General features: G+C 35.6%; 2 protein-coding genes across 2 annotated transcripts; one reads left to right on the forward strand and one right to left on the reverse strand.

The window, feature by feature from the left end:
- Window position 1: 1 nt before the first annotated feature.
- On the reverse strand, window positions 2-21,999 carry LOC120625328. The gene is made up of 15 exons (XM_039892366.1): window positions 21,928-21,999; window positions 18,398-18,616; window positions 17,723-17,897; window positions 16,332-16,472; window positions 15,543-15,688; window positions 13,696-13,786; window positions 12,205-12,368; window positions 10,656-10,807; window positions 8,560-8,648; window positions 7,036-7,111; window positions 5,730-5,838; window positions 4,199-5,178; window positions 3,675-3,831; window positions 2,476-2,578; window positions 2-1,019 (listed from the first exon to the last, which is right to left on the reverse strand). Exons 2-15 carry the CDS (start codon window positions 18,569-18,571, stop codon window positions 805-807), a joined length of 2,772 nt encoding a protein of 923 aa, XP_039748300.1. The 5' UTR covers window positions 18,572-18,616; window positions 21,928-21,999; the 3' UTR covers window positions 2-804.
- LOC120625378 (protein SREK1IP1-like) lies at window positions 18,800-20,954 on the forward strand. Its single transcript, XM_039892422.1, has 3 exons — window positions 18,800-19,001; window positions 19,636-19,808; window positions 20,346-20,954. Exons 1-3 carry the CDS (start codon window positions 18,885-18,887, stop codon window positions 20,500-20,502), a joined length of 447 nt encoding a protein of 148 aa, XP_039748356.1. The 5' UTR covers window positions 18,800-18,884; the 3' UTR covers window positions 20,503-20,954.
- Window positions 22,000-22,034: the final 35 nt, after the last annotated feature.

Raw genomic sequence — 22,034 nt, forward strand, 5'->3', positions numbered from 1 at the left:
ATATTGTTTTTATTTTCACGTACTCTTAAGTCCCTGCTATACAACTGTTTAGGTACATAAATATACAAATATACAATAGTACAAAGTTTACAATCTTATAACCTAATTTTTTTCCTAACCATTTATAAAATGCAACTTTACTAATGGTTAGTTAAATAAATTCTTCAACTCTTAGGTTATTTCATCATTAAAAAAAACCTTTTAAAACTTTACGAAGAAATGGCGAAGGCACCTTTTATCAGTTATCGTACCTTTAAAATTGATTTTCGTTTATCCAAATCGTAGATTTACTTGATAGCCTTATCAAGTAAAGCTAAGGAAAATTGGTAGTGGATCTAGAATTGAATTACCATTAAAAAAAAATTGAGCCAAACCAACTACTCTTGCCGTATCTGCTCACTTTGGTAGAGTTCAACTGTTGAACTAGTGGGTTTTTTCCCAGTAATGAACCAACTTTCCCAACTGAATCCAAATCATATAAAGTCGAACCAAGGTACTATAATTGTGCCGACCAAAGAGTAAACATCATCCTAGATATCTTAAAAACGTAACACTAGAAATGTGTGCGCGTAACCTTTCGACGACTCGAACGAGACTAGTTATACCTAATGTTATACTAAAGGTAAAGGATAGCATTATTTCTTTTAGACTTTTTTTGTATTTAAAGTGCGAAAGAGCTTTTTTAGTGTTTTGTTATTTAGATTTCTAAGAATATAATATTTAAAGGCGCGTATTGCAGTTTTGATTCCTAAATAAATATTAAAGGTAGTCTCAAAGTTAATATAATATGGCCTAAAATAGATGTTATAGTTTAGTCTCCGGCTTAGGCCCCTGTTTTCGGAAGCCGCGCCGCCGCCGGTCAGGGCACGCGCCGTACACGTCGTAGCGGTCGTCCTGCCGCGGCACCATGTCCGGCCGGCTGTACTGGAACGTGTCGCCGTAAGTCGGCGGCTGTATTTGTGAGGAGGCTGAGCAGTTGGAGCGGCGGTCGCTATCGTTGTCCCCGCTATCGACGTCACCTGGTCAATTGAGAACAGGTTTAGTCAGATTCAAACTCAATGCCGTCGCGGAAGTTAGCGGAAAGTGTAATTTCGTGCAGGTAGCCAATTGTCTCGCTGATTGGCTGATACCGAATATTGGATTCTGCGCATCGAAACGCACGAGTTCTAGAAGTCATATTGATTCGGACTTTACTAGCTGCGCCGCAAGCAAAACCGCACGTTTGGTTTTGTTATTGGCAAACTATAGCTATAGTTGTAGCTCATAGACGTGAAATTGTTTTTTTACAAAAGTTATCTGTTTCCGTTCCATATTTTAGTAATTCAGTCTATCATTCAGTTTTTGCGTGATAGATTAACAAACATTTACACAACCTCACAAACTTATACGTTTATCATATTAGTAGGATAGTAGGAATAGAAATGTTGTTATCTGTTTTTTTTATATTAGTTAGCTTAGAAATCTGTCATTTATAAACCGATTTAAAAAAAATTTGTTTTGTTTGAGACTGTATAATTCTGAGTTCCCATGTGGTCCCATTTTCATCAGGTAAAGATCTGTTGAAAGGATCCTAGAGAAATTGAGGGAACTCTTCAAATTATAGGGTATTTTTTAAAGTAACTTGAGAATATGCTTTCGAAAAGCACCTTTGGTCACGTGAAACTGATAATGAAAACCACGGATGGCCACCGGAACTACACAATTATAAGTATTACCGGTTGCGCTTCGATTTTGGTATATAGTAGGTAAGCAATATATAATATGCTCGTCATAATAAAGAAGCTGATGGTGAAGTGCCAGGAGAACACCTCAAGCATTAACGTTAACATTATCCCCGGCTTTTGGAAAATAATTGAAGATTATAAGCAGTTGACATTCAGCTATTATAACTTTGTTGAATTTTGTCCTCGGGGAAAGGATAAAAATGTATCATCTCTCAAAAACGAGTTTTCTCAACTCTCCGAGTTAAAAACCTACCCACTAAAAAGCGAGTTTTTTTTTTGACAAAAATGAAACGACTGTTATACAAATAAAAAGCAAGAACTATAGATTTTCTACAACATTTTTATGTCTTTGCCTATTAAAATGTCAAAAATTACTGTATCCTTGCTACTTTATAAAAAGGAATACGAAGTGTATGATCAATACATATTAACTAAATTAAGACCTGTCAATTTAATTGTATCAGTTCCATTGTATGAGAGACATTAAAGTTTCGATCTTGAACATGTACCCAGCTTAGAAATCGAAATTTTAAGATTAGTCCAATCATTGGATAGACTGAGGATTAATGCGCACGTTTTTAATAAAATGACGTTGTGTGTGGGCTAAAATCTTCGTTTCACAATTTTGTGCAATTTTTCCCCTTAAAATTGAAGAGGTAGTAAACGATGGGGAGAATTTTCCACCGCGTATCGTGGTGGTTCTCTGTTATACCATTTCAAACACTGTCTGTAGACATCTTCAAAATCTCACCATCACTGCTGTTGTTGCTGGGGAGGTGCGCGTCACGCAATCGCGGACGTCTCCTCCAATAGCGAAACTCACGGGGCAGGGTGTAAGAACGCGGCAGCGATATCTGCGGAGTGTGAACACGTCAATAAGCGGACAAAGCTAGGACGATGTCTGGCAAAGTAGGAGTCTAGTTGAAGTTTCCTACTTAAATCTTCAGTCTGAATCATCTCATCAATCATTACATACTGCACGGCTAGCATTGGCAGGAGAGAATTTTGTCCTCGGGGAAAGGATAAAAAATTATCTTCTCCCACAGTTTTCTCAACTCCGAGCTGTTGGCGCACAAGTGGAAATAATATCCAAATAATATATGTGTAAACGGGGATAATCTTCTCGTATTCCCTGTTCCCGTGCTTTAACAGGTGGAAACGTTAATTATATCCCTTGTCAGGGGATATATTTGTTTCCTGCCTGTGTTAGCCCTGCTGCCTACTTTTTAAATAGTTACGTTTAATTGTCGACATATCTTTCTTCTTATGTAAACATTAACTGCACAGGAACAAAATACAATGTACAAAGCATTCTCTCTCAGTCAACCTTGTTTCATTCCAAAAAATATATTTTTATTATATATATCTTCTGATTCGTTTGTGTTGTGAATTATGGCTCATTCTGATTTGATGTTTTGCTTAGTACAGTCACTCCGCGGGCGACAGAGAGAATGCTAACGTATGTCTTTCAAAACATATCAAAGAATTTGAAGCTACATTTGATGCCACATGGTCCATTTTTTGACAAGGTTATGTAATCGTGAAAGAAGCTGCTGGGAGACCAGACCAGAGATCAAATCCGAAACCCACCACTCAAAAAATCACAGCGCTCACCCCTCTCTGTGCCAGGAAGATTTCTATAAACGTATGTTATAATAGTAATATGTTGATATCCTTTTTCTTTCGTTGGATACAAGCCTCAGGACTGTGGATTTTGGAACCTACAAAAGCCCCATATCCAGCAGTGGACATAGGTCTTTTGAAGTTGTGTCAATCGGCTGAAGTGAAAATGATGATAATACTTTTTTCTTTATCCGTAAATTTATTAAAAGTCATTTGCCTCTCGAGCAATCGCCACCTCTCTCTGCTGCTACAGCTAGACTATTCACTTGATTGTTCTATCCGGTTATAATGCAATCACAATGTTTTTCAACTAAGAGTACAACTCACCTGACTATCGATGTCACTGGGCGGACGAGGTGTGTCTCTGGCAGGGGCATCCCCGGATTCCGACCCACTGCTGCCCGCCGCTCCCCCCCCACCCCCAGCCCCTCCAGCGCTGCTCACCCCGCCAGACACTCCTGCGCTTTCTTCTTTTTTCCTATTCCTGCAAAATTCAGTAAGTTATTCTCTAATTTCAAAGAAGACAATTCTGCGCTTTCTTCTTTTTTCCTATTCCTGCAAAATTCAGTAAGTTATTCTCTAATTTCAAAAAAGACACTCCTGCGCTTTCTTCTTTTTCCTATTCCACCACCAGAACCGCGTATGGTTGCTAGTTACATTGTTATTATGTTTTAAATAATAAAGAATATAATTAGGAAAGTGCAGCAGCAGGAACAGTTAATAGTCTGACAAACTCATAAAATTACAGCTCGAACAGAAAGCAGGAAGACGCCGACAAGTCAACTCGAAATCTAAAACTTACATGTATGTTACGTAGCAAGCATAAGTAAACGTTAATAAAGTGTACTCACGTATACGGCGCACCCCAATTGCAACAAACTTGTCTGTTGCACCCCTCCAAATAATGGGGCGCTAACAATATTTCCGGAGTTCGACACCTCTGCATCTTTCTCATTTGCTCCATTTTCTTCCCCCCCATTTGGTAGGGGAACCTATCACAGTTCTGACCATACTGAGTGCACCCAACTTCATTATAAATACCCCTCATATTATCTATGTTTTGTACATTAGCTAAAACATTGTGTAGAGCAGACACGTACTCTTCTTTAGCGTCACCATATTTTCCGTACGCATTTTGGTTACTATCCTCACAGTATCCAGAAAACTCGCCTATACTTTGTCTATGGTCTTCGGAGTAGATACTAGAGTTATTTTGCACCGATCTTGCGTTGTTTTGCGTCGCTTCGTAACTGTTCGTGCTGACATCGGGCAGATAATTTCTTGGGCTGCTGTTGAGTACATTTCTCGGACTTCGACACTGCACGTTAGATTCGTATTTCCTATTTTCGGGGACTAAATAATTTGGTGATCTCAACGGTGTTCTGGGGACTTCGCTGCGTAGGTTCGCTGGGTTCTCGTAGAATGTTCTAGAGTCTTGATCGTATATGTCTTGGACGCGCATTTTTAAATCATTATTTGTGTCGTTGGTTGGGAAGTTTGGTACGTTGTATTCTGGTTTTATTTCTGTGTAAGTAGGGTATAGATTGCACGTGTGGGGTAGTACGGGGTAGTTTTGGTAGGAATGTGTCATTTCTATACTAGGCCAAGCAGGCGGTTCCGCGTGCGTTTTCGCCCTTGGAATGGGTTGTCTTTGCAGGCTGCTGTATATTTCTTCCGCGGCTACTGGAGTGGTTTTCGCTAGCTTCCCTTGTTTGATTTCCTCCTCAATGACTCTGAGTTCTGCGAGTTGTTTTTGCTTCTTCTCTTGTAATTTTTGCTGGATGTTTACTCGGGACCCTACGCTCGATCCTTCGTTTTCTGACGAGCCCCCCTGGAATATAAGAAAACGGTTTTTTCGTTAAAGCATGGCGCCGGGGACGTATGAACACCCCATTCTGCGAGGAGATTGTATAGTATTATAAAATTTTGTTAGAAAAGAGCAACTGAGTCTCTAAGCGGCTTCTTCTCGGTAGAATCTACCTTCTAAACCAGTGGTAGAGTCACTTCTTCTAGCTAACGCTACCTACTGCAAACAGACAGATAACATTTCATAAGTGGTTATATATTTTTAAAATAAATTAATTTTGAATTTGAATTTAGTCTTCTAAAAGAACAATTATAAAAATAGCCTTTTCATAAATTTCTCTTTAGAAAGTGAGTCCAAGGCCGTGGGTTCGATTCCCACTACTGGAAAATGTTTGTGTGATGAGCATGAATGTTTTTCAGTGTCTGGGTGTTTGTATTCATATTCTATGCATTTATGTACTATATAATTCATAAAAATATTTATCAGGCGTCTTAGTACCCATAACACAAGCTACGCTTACTTTGGGGCTAAATGGCGATGTGTGTATTGTAATATATTTATTATTATAGTCTCACGTGATGATTGTGCGCGGCGGGCAGTGGTCGCCTCCAGAACGCGGCCGGCGGTGCTGCGGGCGGCGGCACGAAAGAGGTGGGCTTCTTTTTCTTACGACCGTTCGCTGCGCTAAGGATATGAAAACCCACTGATGCTCGTTTCACTATATATTTTATTTATTTATATTTTAAAATTCACAAACAAAAGCAATTGTTATCTTGGCGTCTCGAAACTATATATGGACGCTGCACATTCCTCTTCATTTAAATAAATACCAACTTAAAAATACCTAAAAACCATACAAAAATATACCACATTTGTCTTCAATTAAATAAATATTTAAAAATACCTAATAAAAATATTGAACTACCTATCTACCTAAAATTACAAAGATAATTTATAGTAACATCAATTCACGTTCACGTTCACGCAAAATATATATTATAAGTTTTTTTTTGTAATGTAGTGTAATATTCGCTTGGTACTTAATCAATAAGCAATTTGTGCTTAATGTTATCGTTTATGTATAACTAAGTTGTGGTAACTTCATTGGTAATTGTTATAAAAAATTACGGCATTACTCTTATTTGTAATAGTACTGACTTTGTTGTCCTTGCAAAGCTTATAAATAAATAAATGAAAAATAAATCCACTGATATGGGAACAAATTAACGTGGCCACCTCCTAAAGTTCGGCAACAGGGAACAGGTGAAGTTTACCCCTGTTTATTATTAATATATTATTTGGATATTATTTCCACACGTGAGCCAATGTTCGGAGAGATGTTAAAGCTGTGGGATGAGATAAAATTTTCCCCGGGGAGAAAAATGTCTCTTGGCCATGGTAACAATGCTGGTGGTGGAATAATTGCTACCAAGTGGCTTAAGACTCTGTCCTATACTGATACGGAAAATATCGGCTCTCCAAATTAAAGGCACTAACTTTGCAGATCTAGCTTGCAAAACATACTCAAAAACACGCAACACTCACATGTACATACACGCACGAACACTTATACACACACACACACACACACACGCACACACACAAAAACACACTGTAACACACGTACGCATATACGAACACGTACATTATAAAATTGTAAATTGTATTGTTTTAGTTGTAATATTTTAATTTTCCTTTGTTTTAGTCTTTTTTATTTAAGCAAAACCGGAGGTGGGCGTTAGTAGCACAGTTATAACACAGTTTTTAACTAACACAGTTGTTACCGTTCCTTAGATTATAAGAACCCGTTGTAAATGAGACACAATAAAGACAATTATTATTATTATTATTATTATCGACCATTTTAATGTTAACACTTACCTATTGTTGACTGGGTTGGAAAATCTACAGTTGAAAACACCGGGTATGGCCACATTATCAGCCTGACTGGCTTTACCTGAAGCAATTCGACGCATATTATTAATTATATATCTATTTACTAATCATATTATGTACTTTTGATCTATTTGTGTACACTAGTTTATATATTAAATATAAATAAATAAATAAATAAATATACTAAGACAATACACACATCGCCACCTAGCCCCAAAGTAAGCGTAGCTTGTGTTATGGGTACTAAGATGACTGATGAATATTTTTAGGAATTATATATAAATAAATACTTAGAAAATACATATAAACACCCAGACACTGAAAAACACTTATGCTCATCACACAAACATTTTCCAGTTGTGGGAATCGAACCCACGGCCTTGGACTCAGAAAGCAGGGTCGCTGCCCACTGCGCCAGTCGGCCGTCAAAATTAATTATTAGTATGTAATTATTAGTATGTATGTACCTATTTTAAAATTTGTACCACCAGCAGTCTATTCTTCTATTCTTTTTTTCCTAATCCAAAGGTTGCCTGGCAGAGATCGCTATTAAGCGATAAGGCCGCCTTTTGTATTCTACTTCTTTCTATATGTTTCTGGTTTTATTATATTTTGTATATGTTAATGTTGTGGTATACAAATAAAGAGTTTAATAATAAAATATTAGAACTATTAAATAATTATAATAAATATACTATGACAATACATCGGCATCTAGTCCCAATGTAAAAGTAGCCTGTGTTATGGGTACTAAAGAAGACTGATGAATATTTTTATGAACAATATACATAAATACATATAAAATACAGATTATGAACAAAAGAACATTATTACATAAAATACGTAGGAGGATTATAAAAAAAAATACTTATTCTGCGCTGACTTTGCAAAGTAGAAGCGGAGGATCAATAGGTCCATATTTGAAAATTTAATTTCGGTACATAAAAATATAGCAAAATTGAAAGAAAGTGGACTTTAAAAATAAAAGTCAAAATAAAACATATGAAGCGTTCATACATATATGTTACCATTATTGCGAGGTGATCATGATAGTTAAATTCGTTAACTTGAAACTAAAGCTACGAGGGTTCCAAACGCGCCCTCGTCTAAGAAGAGCCCACAACAAACTTAGCTAGTTTTTTTTTTGTTATCACCATCACACAGTCTAGTTAATGTTGAGCTATGAATTAAGAGCAATTCATACCCAAGCTTTTTTATCATACTTGTAATCCTTGATATTTTATTAGGACTTTAGATAAGCTTACGTTTTATATAAACTTTGTATTTATTGAGAGACATTGTTCTGATGATTTGTTATAAAATAATATTATACCGTTGAATGAATTACTTATTTTATGTAGCCACACTGCAAGTTTTTTTTGACTTCTAATATTAATAATTTTTAAAGTCTACTTTCTTTTTAAATTTTGTTATATTTTTATGTACGTAAATTAAATTTTCAGAGATGTATTATAATAGGATTTTTCTATAAGCTAATGATAACATTACCATTTTTGTTCTGCGAAGAAGCGTTTGTACTATTGGTGCCCTGCTGGTGCTCGCCCAGCATGTAACCAAGTCGGCGCACGTGGAAGTATCTGCAAGTTAAATAATTAAGACATAATAATAACTTTTCAGACATTAATATTTTTTTTAAGAAGTGGTGATAACGCAGTAGGTAAGAATCGACTTCACTTTTGGAAGGCCGAGTTCGAATCCCAACGCGCCTCTAACTTTTCCAAGTTATGTGTTTTTCAAGTAATTAAAATTGCTTCAACGGTGAAGGTTAAAACGGTAAAATCGTGAGGAAACTTGCATGCGTAACAGTTCTCGATAATGTTCTCAAAGGTGTGTGGAGTCCACCAATCCGCACTGGGCCAGCGTGGTGGACTACGGCCTTAGCCTTTTCTTATTGTGGGAGGAGACCCGTGACCGTGTAGTAAGCCGGTAATGGGTTAATATGATGGATGATGATGATGAATAACTTTTAAATATTCTTGCGCGTCTAGCATCTATCGTACGTATACACGTGGCATACATCCACATTTTTGAGTTTTTTTGAATAATTTTAATTAAATTATTATTTAAATTTTTATCTACTATTTTTAATGTATTACAAGCGTACCCAGCCCGCTTCGCCGGGCTAGATTTTGCTTTATTTTATTTAAACAATAAACTTACATCATTAAATTTTTAATTTAAGTCCCATAACATATTAAATCATTTATTTCTCTCCGTATTCATTCTCTTCCATTCTCTTCTCGAGCGGGTGAAGATCTACACCCATGTACACCCAAAAATAGAATATCCTCATAGTAAATGAAAGCTGTATTTGACAGTTAATATAGGAGTATATATGTATATAATAAAAATAAGAGTGCTCCAATCGTCACCATACTTTAAAGGATTACTCGCCAGGTCAATCCGGAGATTCCCTGAAAGTTTCATTGAAATCGGTCTAGCCGTTTCGGAGCCTTTCGGAACATACCCACACACTTTCTCTTTTATACTTATATATAGATTATTACATAATCATGACCTAAGAGCTGGCGCTTATTTAGCCCAACGGCTAAGTCTGGCGATTCTGAGTTAAATTATTAAAGTTTTTTTGTTTTATTATAAATTTATATGACAAGTACTGGATATGGTGTCTCAGACACATGCATAGGGCTTGTGACCAGGGTTGCATAAATTAGGAAGATAGCACGAAATTGACCAAAACGTACTCCAATACGGGTTATATAAAAATGGTAGGGTAGGCAATTTTTTGTGCACGTCACTGGTGTCGATAAATTACGTGGTCAATGGTCAATGCGTTTAGTAGAAAGCGCATTGCCTGAGTTAATACCATAAAATAGGTTGTTGTCACTTTATATTTGTCTCCTTTTTATTGGTGCGTTTTAGCGCTTTAATTAGTGTAATACAATTTTTCAAGGAACTAAAATGTTAATTACAAAGAAACACTTTTATTAGTTTACGTGTACTCTGTATGTCAAATAAGGAGCTTCAAATGAATGAATATCAGATTTCATTTGCTCGGTTATAAGTTATATCCTAAGAATTAAGAACACAGAAATCTATTAGAACACGACTAATATTCAAGCATCTCAAATCATTGAAGCTGTATGTGTGTCTATGGAATCGAAGCTTCAAAACGAATGAACCAATTAAGAATTCGTTTTTTTAGTTTGAAAGGTGAATAAGTCTAGAGTGTTCTTAGTTATGAAAATTATTTCAAGATGGCCACCGCCACAAAATGGCAGATTACTGTTTTTTCACAACAACCTCACTATGGGTACCAAATGAAAAGGCAATATTGACTAGTATAATTGCAAATCCAAGATGGCCGCATCGACAAAATGGCGAACACACACATTTTTTTTTTGCCGCTCCCTCAATAAATCACTAGCCGATTTAAAAAAAAATGACTACCATTAGGCCTTGCGCATTATAATAGGAATGCTGAGAAAGATTATAATAATATAGCCCAAAAAAACATATGAGGGGAAATATAGATATAGATATCGAATAGTGTCAGTTTTTAAAATTTTAATTTTATTTTATTCGGCGTATTTTGTACACCGAAGAACATAGTGACAGCTCACCTGTAGTACAGCAACATGAACGCGAGGCCCGCGAGCGTGGCGGAGGCCGCTGAGGCCGCCAGCGCGGAGGGCCTCAGGGCCCCTCGCCACGACCACCACCACGCCGTCACCAGCACACAGTTCTCCACGCACATCACACAGTAGAACACCACCTGCAGACAAGTTATATTATTATTGGGGACATATTTGCACATATCTCCTTAATATATTGCTATGTTTAGTAACATTATAAAATCTAATGTGGCACTATCTTACAATAATAACTACTCAAAGCTAAAAATTATTATCTGACTAACATACTTTTCCATTACTACTAAAATAAAAATGAATTTTCATCTCCTTTCCGTTATGAAGTTTTTATATGTTATTTTGTTTTTATATGTGATTTCATAACTGGACTTCCTTCAACTCAATAGGTACTGACAGAATACCGGCGTTGTGGGTACATTAGTATCCGAAACATTAAGCTGAGTCAGAACCTTTTTATTGGCACGACACATCATAGACTTTCTATTAATACTTAATTAAGTAGAAAATTTTAAGTTACTCCGTATGTAAGTCTGTTTGTTTTGTTCTGGTGAAAAAACAAATTCTATTCTATTCTATTCTATTACTAAGTATATTTATATTTTACATCATCATATCCACAGTCCATCACGCTGGCCCAATACGGGTTGGTATGGTACGGCCTTACGAGGTTTTCCATCACGGTTGATATTTAATAACTTAAAAAAGTTGCGTGCTAGCGTTCGAACTCGGCCCTCCGAAAGTGAAGTTGAAGGTATCAGAACTTCACTCTTCACTTACTTTTCTGTTATTATTATTCTTACTATAGTTATAGATGTTATACGTGTTTCTTATACCTTTAATTTTCAACCTTTGTACTTAGTAGGGTCAATAGAAATACACAATTGTAAAAGTGTTATCTCTTTACATATTATATTCATAAGATATAACTCGCTGACAGACGTACAGACGGACAGCGAAGGCCAGTTAATAGGGCCCCATGTTGGGTTTTAGGTCCCCATAAGACAATGAATCATAATAACGTAAGTACGTACTCCTTGGTTCATCATCATCCTACTCCTCTCAACGACGTACCGTCAATCGATTTACCGTTTCGGTATGATGTCGCGTAAAGGCGTTTAGGGGTATATGTTTAACATAACTGCTACATACCCGAACAAGTTAGCCCGTTACCATTTTAAGATTGCATCATTACATATCACCGGGTGAGATTGCAGTTAACTTGTAGTGGAATAGAAAAGGTCGTCTCGAGATTGCAGTCAAATTGTAGTAGAATAAAAAAAAGTTGTCTTTCCGTCTTCCTTCCATCTTTCCTCAGTCGTTTATTCTAACAGTCCGCGTCCCAGTGCGTCACCACTCCATATCTTATCAGATACATTCGAGGGAAGCTGGGAGAAATCTATTGTAGGAGCAGCTATTTCTTTTTACTATTTCTGCTATGTATTGTACAAGAACTATAATAGAATGAATAAATAAATACAGAACTCTTAAAAAAGTGACTACATTAAGCCAGAAAACTTACCATTTTTTGTCTATGATTGTGTTCCTGTAAGTTGATGTACGCGAAAACATAGACAAAAGCTATGAGCGCGGAGAGGTAAGCTTTCCGCGGGCGACTTATTCGCTCGCCGTGGAACACGTTCTTTGGAGAAATCAGCCACAGAAACATCGATATCCAGTGAAGACCTATTGGAAATTAGAAACAAAATAAATAAAGCACAAAGTGATTTCATTATAGAGGTCCAAGGTCGTGGGACAAACATTTTACCAGGTGTGGGAATCGATTCCCACACCTGGTAAAATGTTTGTGTGTTGTACATAAATGTTTTTCAGTGTCTTGGTGTTTGTCACTATATTATAAGAATTTATGTGTGTTATATATAACACAAGCTTAGCTCACTTTGGTGCTAGATGGCGATGTGTGTATGGTATATTTATTTAAATAAGAAATTGATAAAAATAAAAAAATAAAGTAGTCCACCAATCCGCACTGGGCCAGCGTAGTGGACTACGGCCTTAAACCCTACTAATTGTGGGCGCCGTGCAGTGGGTAGGTGATGGGTTGATATGATGATGATGATGAAACTCAATAAACAAAATAATAAACACATTGTCCTTACGTACACGACTTGCCACGCATAGCTGACCTGTAAACCACTTTACTGTTTTTCCGGGACCAAAGTTGCCTTTGTTACTCTCCGTCCTTTGCCAAAAATAACGTCGATTGGTTGCTTAGTTAGGGCTCGAAGGAAAGACAAACAAACAAGCAAAGAAACACACTTGCGCAATTATAATAATACCTTTGTTAATATAGTTTCCTACCCTCATCATTATGATCAAATCTCCGAAGAAACCTCTTTAGAGTTATGTTTTTCTTGTGCACGTCTTGTCCTTTTTATGTTAAGTTTTAATTTTTGGTGCTAAATAAATAAATTAATTAATTCAACCGATTGACATCCACTTCTAGACATAGGTCTTGAGTTCCACAATCCCCGGTCCAGCGGCTCCCAGCGACTAGCTTGATGTCGTCTGTCCAACTCGTTGGGGGCCGACCTACGCCGCGTTTACCGGTGCCGGGTTGCCATTCCAACACGTTAGGACCCCAACAGTGGCGTGCATAGAGGGTATGCACAGGGTATGCAGATGATATAAAATTGAATAAATCTCTAGTATGAGTTATAAATACTTGAGGATAGGATTTTTATAAATCTTACAATGCCTTTCCTTAAGTTTTTTATAGCTTGTACTGGAGATTTCCATAATTTCATATTATCAGCATACCCTGTGCATACCCTCTATGCATGCCACTGGACCCCAACTACCATCGGTTCTCGGAAGTAAGTGCCCCACCCATTGCCACTTCAGCTACGCGACTCGCTGAGCTATGTTGGTAACTCTAGCTCTTCTCCTCATTTCTGATTTGATCACGTAGACACTCCGAGCATAGCTCTCTCTGTCGCCAGCTGTTGCCGCTAGTTTCCTGTAGGTACGAGGTAAAGACAATTTCACTTACCTATAACTAAAAACACCCAATATTCGTAGACTAGAGCGTACACACTGAGCGCGCATATCCGGGCGGAAACAGTCCCGAGCCGCCACAAAAACTAAAAAAAAAGTTGATACATAGTATATTTTGTCTTATTTCTACAGTAATAATTGACAGAGCAAACATATGGCCCACCATGGTGTGAAGTCAAAACCATCGCAAATAAACAGATCATGCCAGGATCACGTCTGCAATGTGCCACCCTCTTCCATCTATGTTATTCAGACTGATTTAAAGCTCAAATTTGCCTATAATTCTTTAATTTTATAAATTTAAAATGCATATAAAAATTTACGGAACGGGCAGCCTTTGAACATACTCTCTGGCAATCGCGGCCTGAGCGCTTTAACTGATTAGCTACGGTTTTGCCTTTTATATCAGTCTTATAGCGATTGTAGCGCCATCCAGTAGGATACATTGCAGTTTTTGGTCTACTTTTTAAAGGTCCGTATTACATGAGTCACGATTGAAACAAGAGATGACACATTGCTTTTTTAATTTATATTTTGTTTATTTATTAGTGTTTACAACGCATTTTATAATATAAATGAATTTTATAATTAGTTTAAATATAGTAATATTGTTTCTTTAAAATATAAATATAGCCTAAAATAAACTATTTAAAACTAAATAAAATCTAAAACGTCCTCGAAACTACCGCAGCGAGGCATTTCCTAAGATGCTGGCAGCATGTGTTATAATGTGCATGTGTGTCATTTAGTGTTTTCAATTTTATAGATTTAAAATGCATATAAAAATTCTGGGAACCTATTTTTTTTTGTTTATTTATTAGTGTTTTCAATTTCATAGATTTAAAATGCATATAAAAATTCTCGGGACCGTAAGGATTTGAACCTATGGCAATCGCGGCCTGGGCGCTTTTGACAGAACGCTTGTAAATCTAAAATCAGAGATTATTAAAACAAAAATTTGCGACTCTAAAACGAGTGTCACTAGGTCCATTTGACTTTAACGATACACAGTTTGATTTGCGAAAACGACTCCTCGAGCTATCAAATCTTGCACTAATGGTAATTCCTGATTATCATAATCAAGAAACATGTGAAATTATAGATGTTACAAAAATGATACAGAACGATGTTTTAGCCCATTTAACTTGGCGTACAAACTATAATTGAAAAAAAATTAAATTAAAACGTTCAGATTTGGATTACGTCAATTATATAAATTAATTAAATTACGATGTAAATTTTATGTCCGATGCTATGTTATTATAATTATTTTAATTTAGGCCCTCAGTATCAGCAAAGTACTGATCCACGGAATAATAACATTGTTCAATCAGATAATGTTTTATGTTAAGTTTAGCCTTCATATACACTAAGATTTTTTTTAATAATATAATAATAATAATAATCATTTGTTTGCAAGAACGTTTGTACAATATAAAGATGTTGGTAAACAATATAGTTATTTTAGAGAGCATAACATTCTACTAAATTAATAGTGTGCAAATTTGGTTCATTGGATATTAAAAGATCAACCTTAATTAAATGTCATATTATAAACAAAAACATAAATAAACACTACAAACACATGATAAAATTAAAAATGACAGTAAATAAATAAATAAATAAATAACCAAGTCGAAACAATGATCCATAATTTATATTTAAAATTATTTAGTTTATAATAAATATTCTTTTACATAATAACATTTTTCGAGAAGCATTTTACTTAATTTATTCTTAAACATATTATTATATTCAGGTTTTCATGTATTCGAAATCGGTTTAATTTATTGTAAAACTTAAGTGCCATATTAAAAACACTTTTGATGATTGTGTACTCACTTGAAATATAACTCCTAGCCAAGTCAGCACAAGGCGGTGTACATTCTGCAACCGCACGTTCTTGCTGAAGCTGGCGAGGGCCCAGCACACGGAGAACAGCGAGAGAGACGCAGATATCACGTTCAGCTCCGCGAAAGCCTTGTTTGCTACAAACAAATACAAAAAAGAAATGATTTTTTTATTTTTATGTGGAAGTGAAGTGGTGGAAGCGCATTGGGTAGTAGCTCGACTTCACTTTGGGGGGGGGCGAGTTCGAATCCCTGTAACTTTTAAGTTAAGTTTGCGTTTTAAGTAATTAAAATATCAGATTCAACGGTGAAGGAAAACATTGCGAGGACACCTGCATATCTGAGAGATCTACATAATGTTCTCAAAGGTGTGTGGAGTCAACCAATCCGCACTGGGCCAGCGTGTTGGATTACGGCCTTAACCCCTTCTCATTATGGGAGGAGACCCGTGCTCTGTAGTAGGCCGGTATTCGGTAAGGGGTTTATGTGTTGATGTGGTACTAGATTTCTACCCCCTTAACACTGGTCCTAAAGGTCGTAACAACCATGTACACATTTTTCATGTAATGTACGCATAATAAGTGCCATCTGAAGAATACTCTAATAAACATTTTTTTGACTATAGAAATCTTAATAAAAAGACACTAGAAATGTTTCGTAACTTTTCGCCGCGAACTCGACTCAGAGCACTCGAATTTAAATAAAACCTATGACAGCGTGTTTAAAGTGCATCAATTGTCCAGCTTTATGTCATGGGATTTTAAGAAAGTTCCTTAGATACCTGAAGGCTCATCCACGGTGAGATCCGGAGTGATTGCCAGATCGCTAACGGTCTCCAAGTCGGCGTCTTTCAGCAAGATGTGCAACTGAAGCAGTAACATGGGCGCGGCTTCGCAGAACGCGTGTACTAGACGAAGCATACCTGTTCAAATTATATAGAACTTATTTATTTCTCAATATAATAAAAGCATTGAGGCTGATAATAATGAGTGATTGAATAAGTACACTTTTTTTCTGTTGAAATCACAGAAATATAAATATGTACAATAGACTAAGTCAGATAAAAGGTCATAATTAATGGCGTAAAGAGGAAATATCTAAAGATGCAAAATAGAAATTTGTAATATCAAAATTAAATGTCTACTATCTCACGAAGTTAGAGGGTTGCTACATTGCCTAACCTACTAGCCGGGCAGAAAATTTGGGTAAAAAGGCCGGGTTTTTGAATAAAAACACTTCTAATTAAACATAAATAAAATCGAATGCCAAGTCTATCTGAGTACTTTAAAAATCAGACAAATAAAATCATCAATTAAAATTAAAAAAAAATGGTGTCAGGCTTACACCGTTTTTTTTGACGCATTCAAAAAGCATAACTATGTCCGTCTGTATCCGGACACCTGGCAACACTACACAAATCGATCCGTGTTTTCTGTGGTAACCAAGTGTATAAACACTCGAATTTTTACTGTACATCGAATTTTTAGCTTTCGAGCTTGCTACTCAAGCCATCCAAGCCCGATCCAGAAGCCTAGCAGGCGAGGACTTCCAGAAATGTGTGAGTAGTACATAGCGATGACTTGAAAATTCCCGCGTTAACACACATATTAACAGCGTTTGTAAACACACAATTACAGCGCGCTTTACAACGTTAGATTAAAGAACTATAACCGATAATGATGAAATTCGAAATCTATCAAAATTAAATAAATAAATTAATTAATAAATGTACTACGACAATACACACATCGCTAGTCCCGAACTAAGCGTAGCTTGTGTTATGGGTACTAAAATAACTGATGAATAATTTAATGAATAATATACCTACATAAATACTTACAATATACTAGCGGACCCCAGCGCCATCTGTCGGGCTAATTTGTAAATCTAAACCATCCAGGGTGCCACCCAAACGTATACCAAAAAAATCATTCAAATAGGTCCAGCCGTCTAGGAGTTCAGTGACATGTACACGCACACAATAAATATATATATATATATATAAAAGATAGATAAACACCCAGACAATGAAAAACAGACATGTTCATCACACAAACATTGTCCAGTTGTGGGAATCGAACCCACGGCCTTTGACTCAGCAAGCAGGATCGCTTCCCACTGCGCCAAACGGCCGTCAAAGTAAGTATTGAATCTGAATAAAGGGCCACTTACAGAGATCTCGAACTTGATGTTTTACTCTCCGTAACTCCACAGGCACCAGCAAACGTGCGTATCGCCATAACACCCCCATTTGTAAACAATGGAGGAGTATGGGCAGCCACGGCGGACGGTCCTTGCGACCTTCACTGGCCCACCATACATGCAAGTACCAGCGTAGTGATAATACCTGCAAACGAATAAACTTTAATTTTCCAATTTTCTCTAGCAATTTTATTTAACAAGCCACGTTACTTGAAAAAGTAGGCAACAAAGAGCATTCAAACCCCGATGCAGAGATAAATAATATAGGTTACAAAGGGTATATAACTATGGCTTCAAAATAGTATTTTTTTAGAGAGTTTAATGATCAATGATATAATGTTATGCATACGTATTATTTTATACATCCTGTCTTTGGTTATCTTTAGCATGGGACTTTGCGAGACAATTATTGACTAGCGCTGTCGCTGGCTACAAAGATGTATAGTTCTTTTTTCTTACTTAAAATGTTCAACATAATTTTTTATTACTTTTTAGAGTAAAGTATGTTTAAAAAAATTATATATAATAGAGTACACGCGAGTTCTACTAATATAGCAGATGTATTAGTAGTGACTGTAATAGTGATAGTAGTAATATTTTATCGATAATATTTTTAAGTACCTACTGTACCGAATGTCTACAAACCTGTGATATGAGTAGCGATGTGATGACAATAGATATAGTGGCTGCGAAGGTACATTTATAGCCTCGTTCTAGAAGCGCGTAGCCCATCACGAGGTCAAATACAACATCGCAGAAGTACCCGGCGAGGGATATCACGTTAAACAGCACATCGCACAGTGGCAAGAACTCTGCCATCTTATTATCATTTCTTCTACCGCGTTCTATGTTAAACTTTCATATCTATTGGAATAATTATACAATTTATTTAAAATCTCCTTTTTTCAATAATATAATATTTTATTTTAAATTGCATGAATCTTATCTACATCGGAACGCGTTTTAATTTTTAGCCTGTATTTTTAACTGTCAGTTAGAGTTAAAGATTAATCGTTAAATGTCAAATACCATTATTTAGACAGCTCACGTCATCGTCGTATGTCAACGAATGTTAGATATGGTTTTCATATAATTATCGAGATTTTTCTTTAAACAGAGCAACAATAATATTATGATGTCCAATTACACTGACTTAGTAAATAAAATTGGCAAAGACAGCTCGAGAGCGGCGTGCAAAAAGTGTGGTTATGCTGGGCACTTAACTTTTCAGTGCAGAAACTTTATAAAAGTAAGTGCTTACCTCCACTACCTATTGCAGAGCTGTTTTTTTTTATAATTTTACTATAATATAGTAATACAGTTTAAATTGGAAACATACGAGTTAAAGATATTATTACCACAAAGGATATTGTTAATTACTTTTCAAGGCTTGGGGATGAATATTTCTAACTTCACTATTTTTAGAATTTTACATATAACCTTTTTGACCAGAATTCTGAGATGATAGTATACCATAGCACATAAAGCTGAGTTTGTTGTGGTCTGTGCCAGCTTGCATTAATTATATGAATATGAAAAGGTTTTGCAGTCAAACTCATACATTGTTCCATGAGTAATATACCTCTATGTATGTTAACTCTCAGCTCCGGGTGAGATTTTCATTCTGACATAAGTAAATAAATCTTACACTGTATATATGCAACAAATATAATAATATCATATGGACCTACCATATTATGATATTAATGTATTAGTCCACTATGTTAGGAAATTAACGTTAGTTTGTCCCGGGCCTCTGACACCACAAAGAGATAACTTAGTTATTATCATTGCCTGCCTACCTACTATTGGGTCAATAATATGCTGTAGATAACAAACATGCAGTCTTGACCTAATGCAATAATATGATTTCTGTGCAACAGGTTGATCCAAACAAAGAAATAGTTCTGGACGTAAGCAGTACAAGTAGTGACAGTGAAGTGGAATATGCAACCCCACTACAGACTTTACGAGAGGCAGAGTTAAGGCAGAAACTGGAAGAAAAACTAAAGAATGCAAAGCAGAAAAAGAAAAGTAAAAAAAGGAAGCGATCTCGGTTAGTTGGTTGCTGGTTGGTTATTGGTATGGACTGATACATACTTATAATTAGTAATTCAAGTAATCTTAAACACTGTCGAGTGAAATCATATCAGGTTTTTTTCTGTATGCGAGTTTCACATAGCCATGTTTTGAAACTATTCTTAGTTTTTAAATGGGTGGCAGCCTATATATAATCTTCATACAAAATTTGTAATAAGATTTTTTTTTAACTACATGTTAGCTGGCTAACCTGCTTGGGGAATAGTCCCCAATTGGTAACTACCGGAATGATAAGACGTTGGTAGCATATCTTTGTTGGTAGGGTGGAATCTAGCCAAGGCCTCCCACCAGACCAAACCAGACCAGAGTAAATTAGGAAATTTTAAATTACTAAAGTCCCCGCTGGGGATGTTACCTGGAACCTCAATATCTATACGATTAAAATTGTCTGTCAGAACAGTTTTGTTCTACTACAGCTGCAGTCTCATTGTAACCCTTGCGTTGATGACGGGTATAAATACTAAAACTTTTTTTAATTTTCTCCTTGTTTTAGGTCATCAAGTACTTCCTCAACAAGTAGCAGTAGTTCATCGTCATCGTCATCATCAGATAGTGAAGCCTCAGTTTCACGTAAAAAGAAACGGAAACACAAGAAAAAATCTAAGAAGTCCAAGAAATCTCATAAGAAATCTAAGAAAAGTAGAAAATAGTTTAAGACTTTCACCAATTTTGACTGCTCTGCAGTTAGAACTTGCACATTTATATAAATACAAACATACAAATACATGTTAATGCTAGTATTGTGATGACATAATGTTTAGAATCATACCCTTGTTTTCAATAGTTTAGTAAAAGTGTCTTGCAAAAATTAAATAAATTCAAAAGTTCTTCAAGGTAGTTCTTTTATGTAATTTTTTTTATATTATTGTGAAGTGATTTAACCTCACTTGTTGACTTAAAACTAAAAGCTAAAAAGGTTTTAACTTGCCTCCAAATTTAGAGCAATTCTTAGGAAATTGGGCCTTAATAATAATTATAAAGGTAAACCCAAGTTTTAAAAATATATAAATATTATTAATAATAAGTAATTTTATATTTTAAGACTGATGTGTTCAATGAAGTGAAATTTAATGTTTTCATTAAATATTCTATTTTCTGATTTTGTATGTTATTTTATTTTTCCTGAAATCCATAATATTCTCTTAACATATTGCACTAAGTACATTTTGTGGCAAATGAGTAAAATAATTTTTACATATCAAATTATTAGAATGTGGGATAGAATAACAAACCTTTTCTTTTTTATTAAAAAACAAGAATTGTGCCAATTCTATTGTACGCTCTTATCTCTTAACTGACAGGCCTGCACTAAAACTTAACTACCGGTTATAGCATTCCTTTTCGTAACACTCAGCACTATTTGTAGTGTCAATTTAGTTGGATTTATGAACAGCAAAATTGAAACTTCACACAATTGAATTTACACTTGCTCTGCATTGAAACCAAAATATATTTAATGCAAATATAGTTATTACATAAAAGCAAATATATCATGTTAAAAATAGAAACTGAATATTATTGAGAAACTAAGTTTGGATGCACTGTGAGACAAGTAAAGAAATGAATGCAAATCCTATTGCACAAAAACAAAAGACAGCCCCATCACTATATAGCCTAATTACAGACTTTGATAACAGATTCTCCTTGTCTCTCTCGTATGTGTTTGAATGACTGTTTGATGTTCATAACAGTCCTCGTATCTAACACAAAGCTTCTTCATTTTTCTACCGATTGATCTTGCTGTATCACGTAAAAAACCTTAACAGTGTACAGAAATAATAACTCAATATGTTTTGTTTTAAAACAACATGGTTTAATGTTAGTATATAGTACCTAATTATATATTAAAAACATAAGTATAGATAATTAATCGAGTATCTTTAACTATTCAACGATATAGGTCAAATCTTCGGAAATAAATAAAAAATTCTGCTCAGATGGATAAGCATTAGAAATCGAAAGTAGAAAGCAAAGATTTAGGTTCCAAACTTTACACGAATCACTAGCATTTGCATAGCCTGATAAAAGATTGAATAAAAACAGGTAAATGAATTTGAATAATAAATATATCTTACCTGAATCACTCAAATTCCTTAAATATTGTACAGATTAAGTTCGCAGACTTATTAACTTACGGCGGGGCTTGGAAACAATAAAAACATATTTTTATAATAGAAGAACT

Source organism: Pararge aegeria, chromosome 1, assembly GCF_905163445.1.
Source record: "Pararge aegeria chromosome 1, ilParAegt1.1, whole genome shotgun sequence".
NCBI classification, from domain to species: Eukaryota; Metazoa; Arthropoda; class Insecta; order Lepidoptera; family Nymphalidae; genus Pararge; species Pararge aegeria.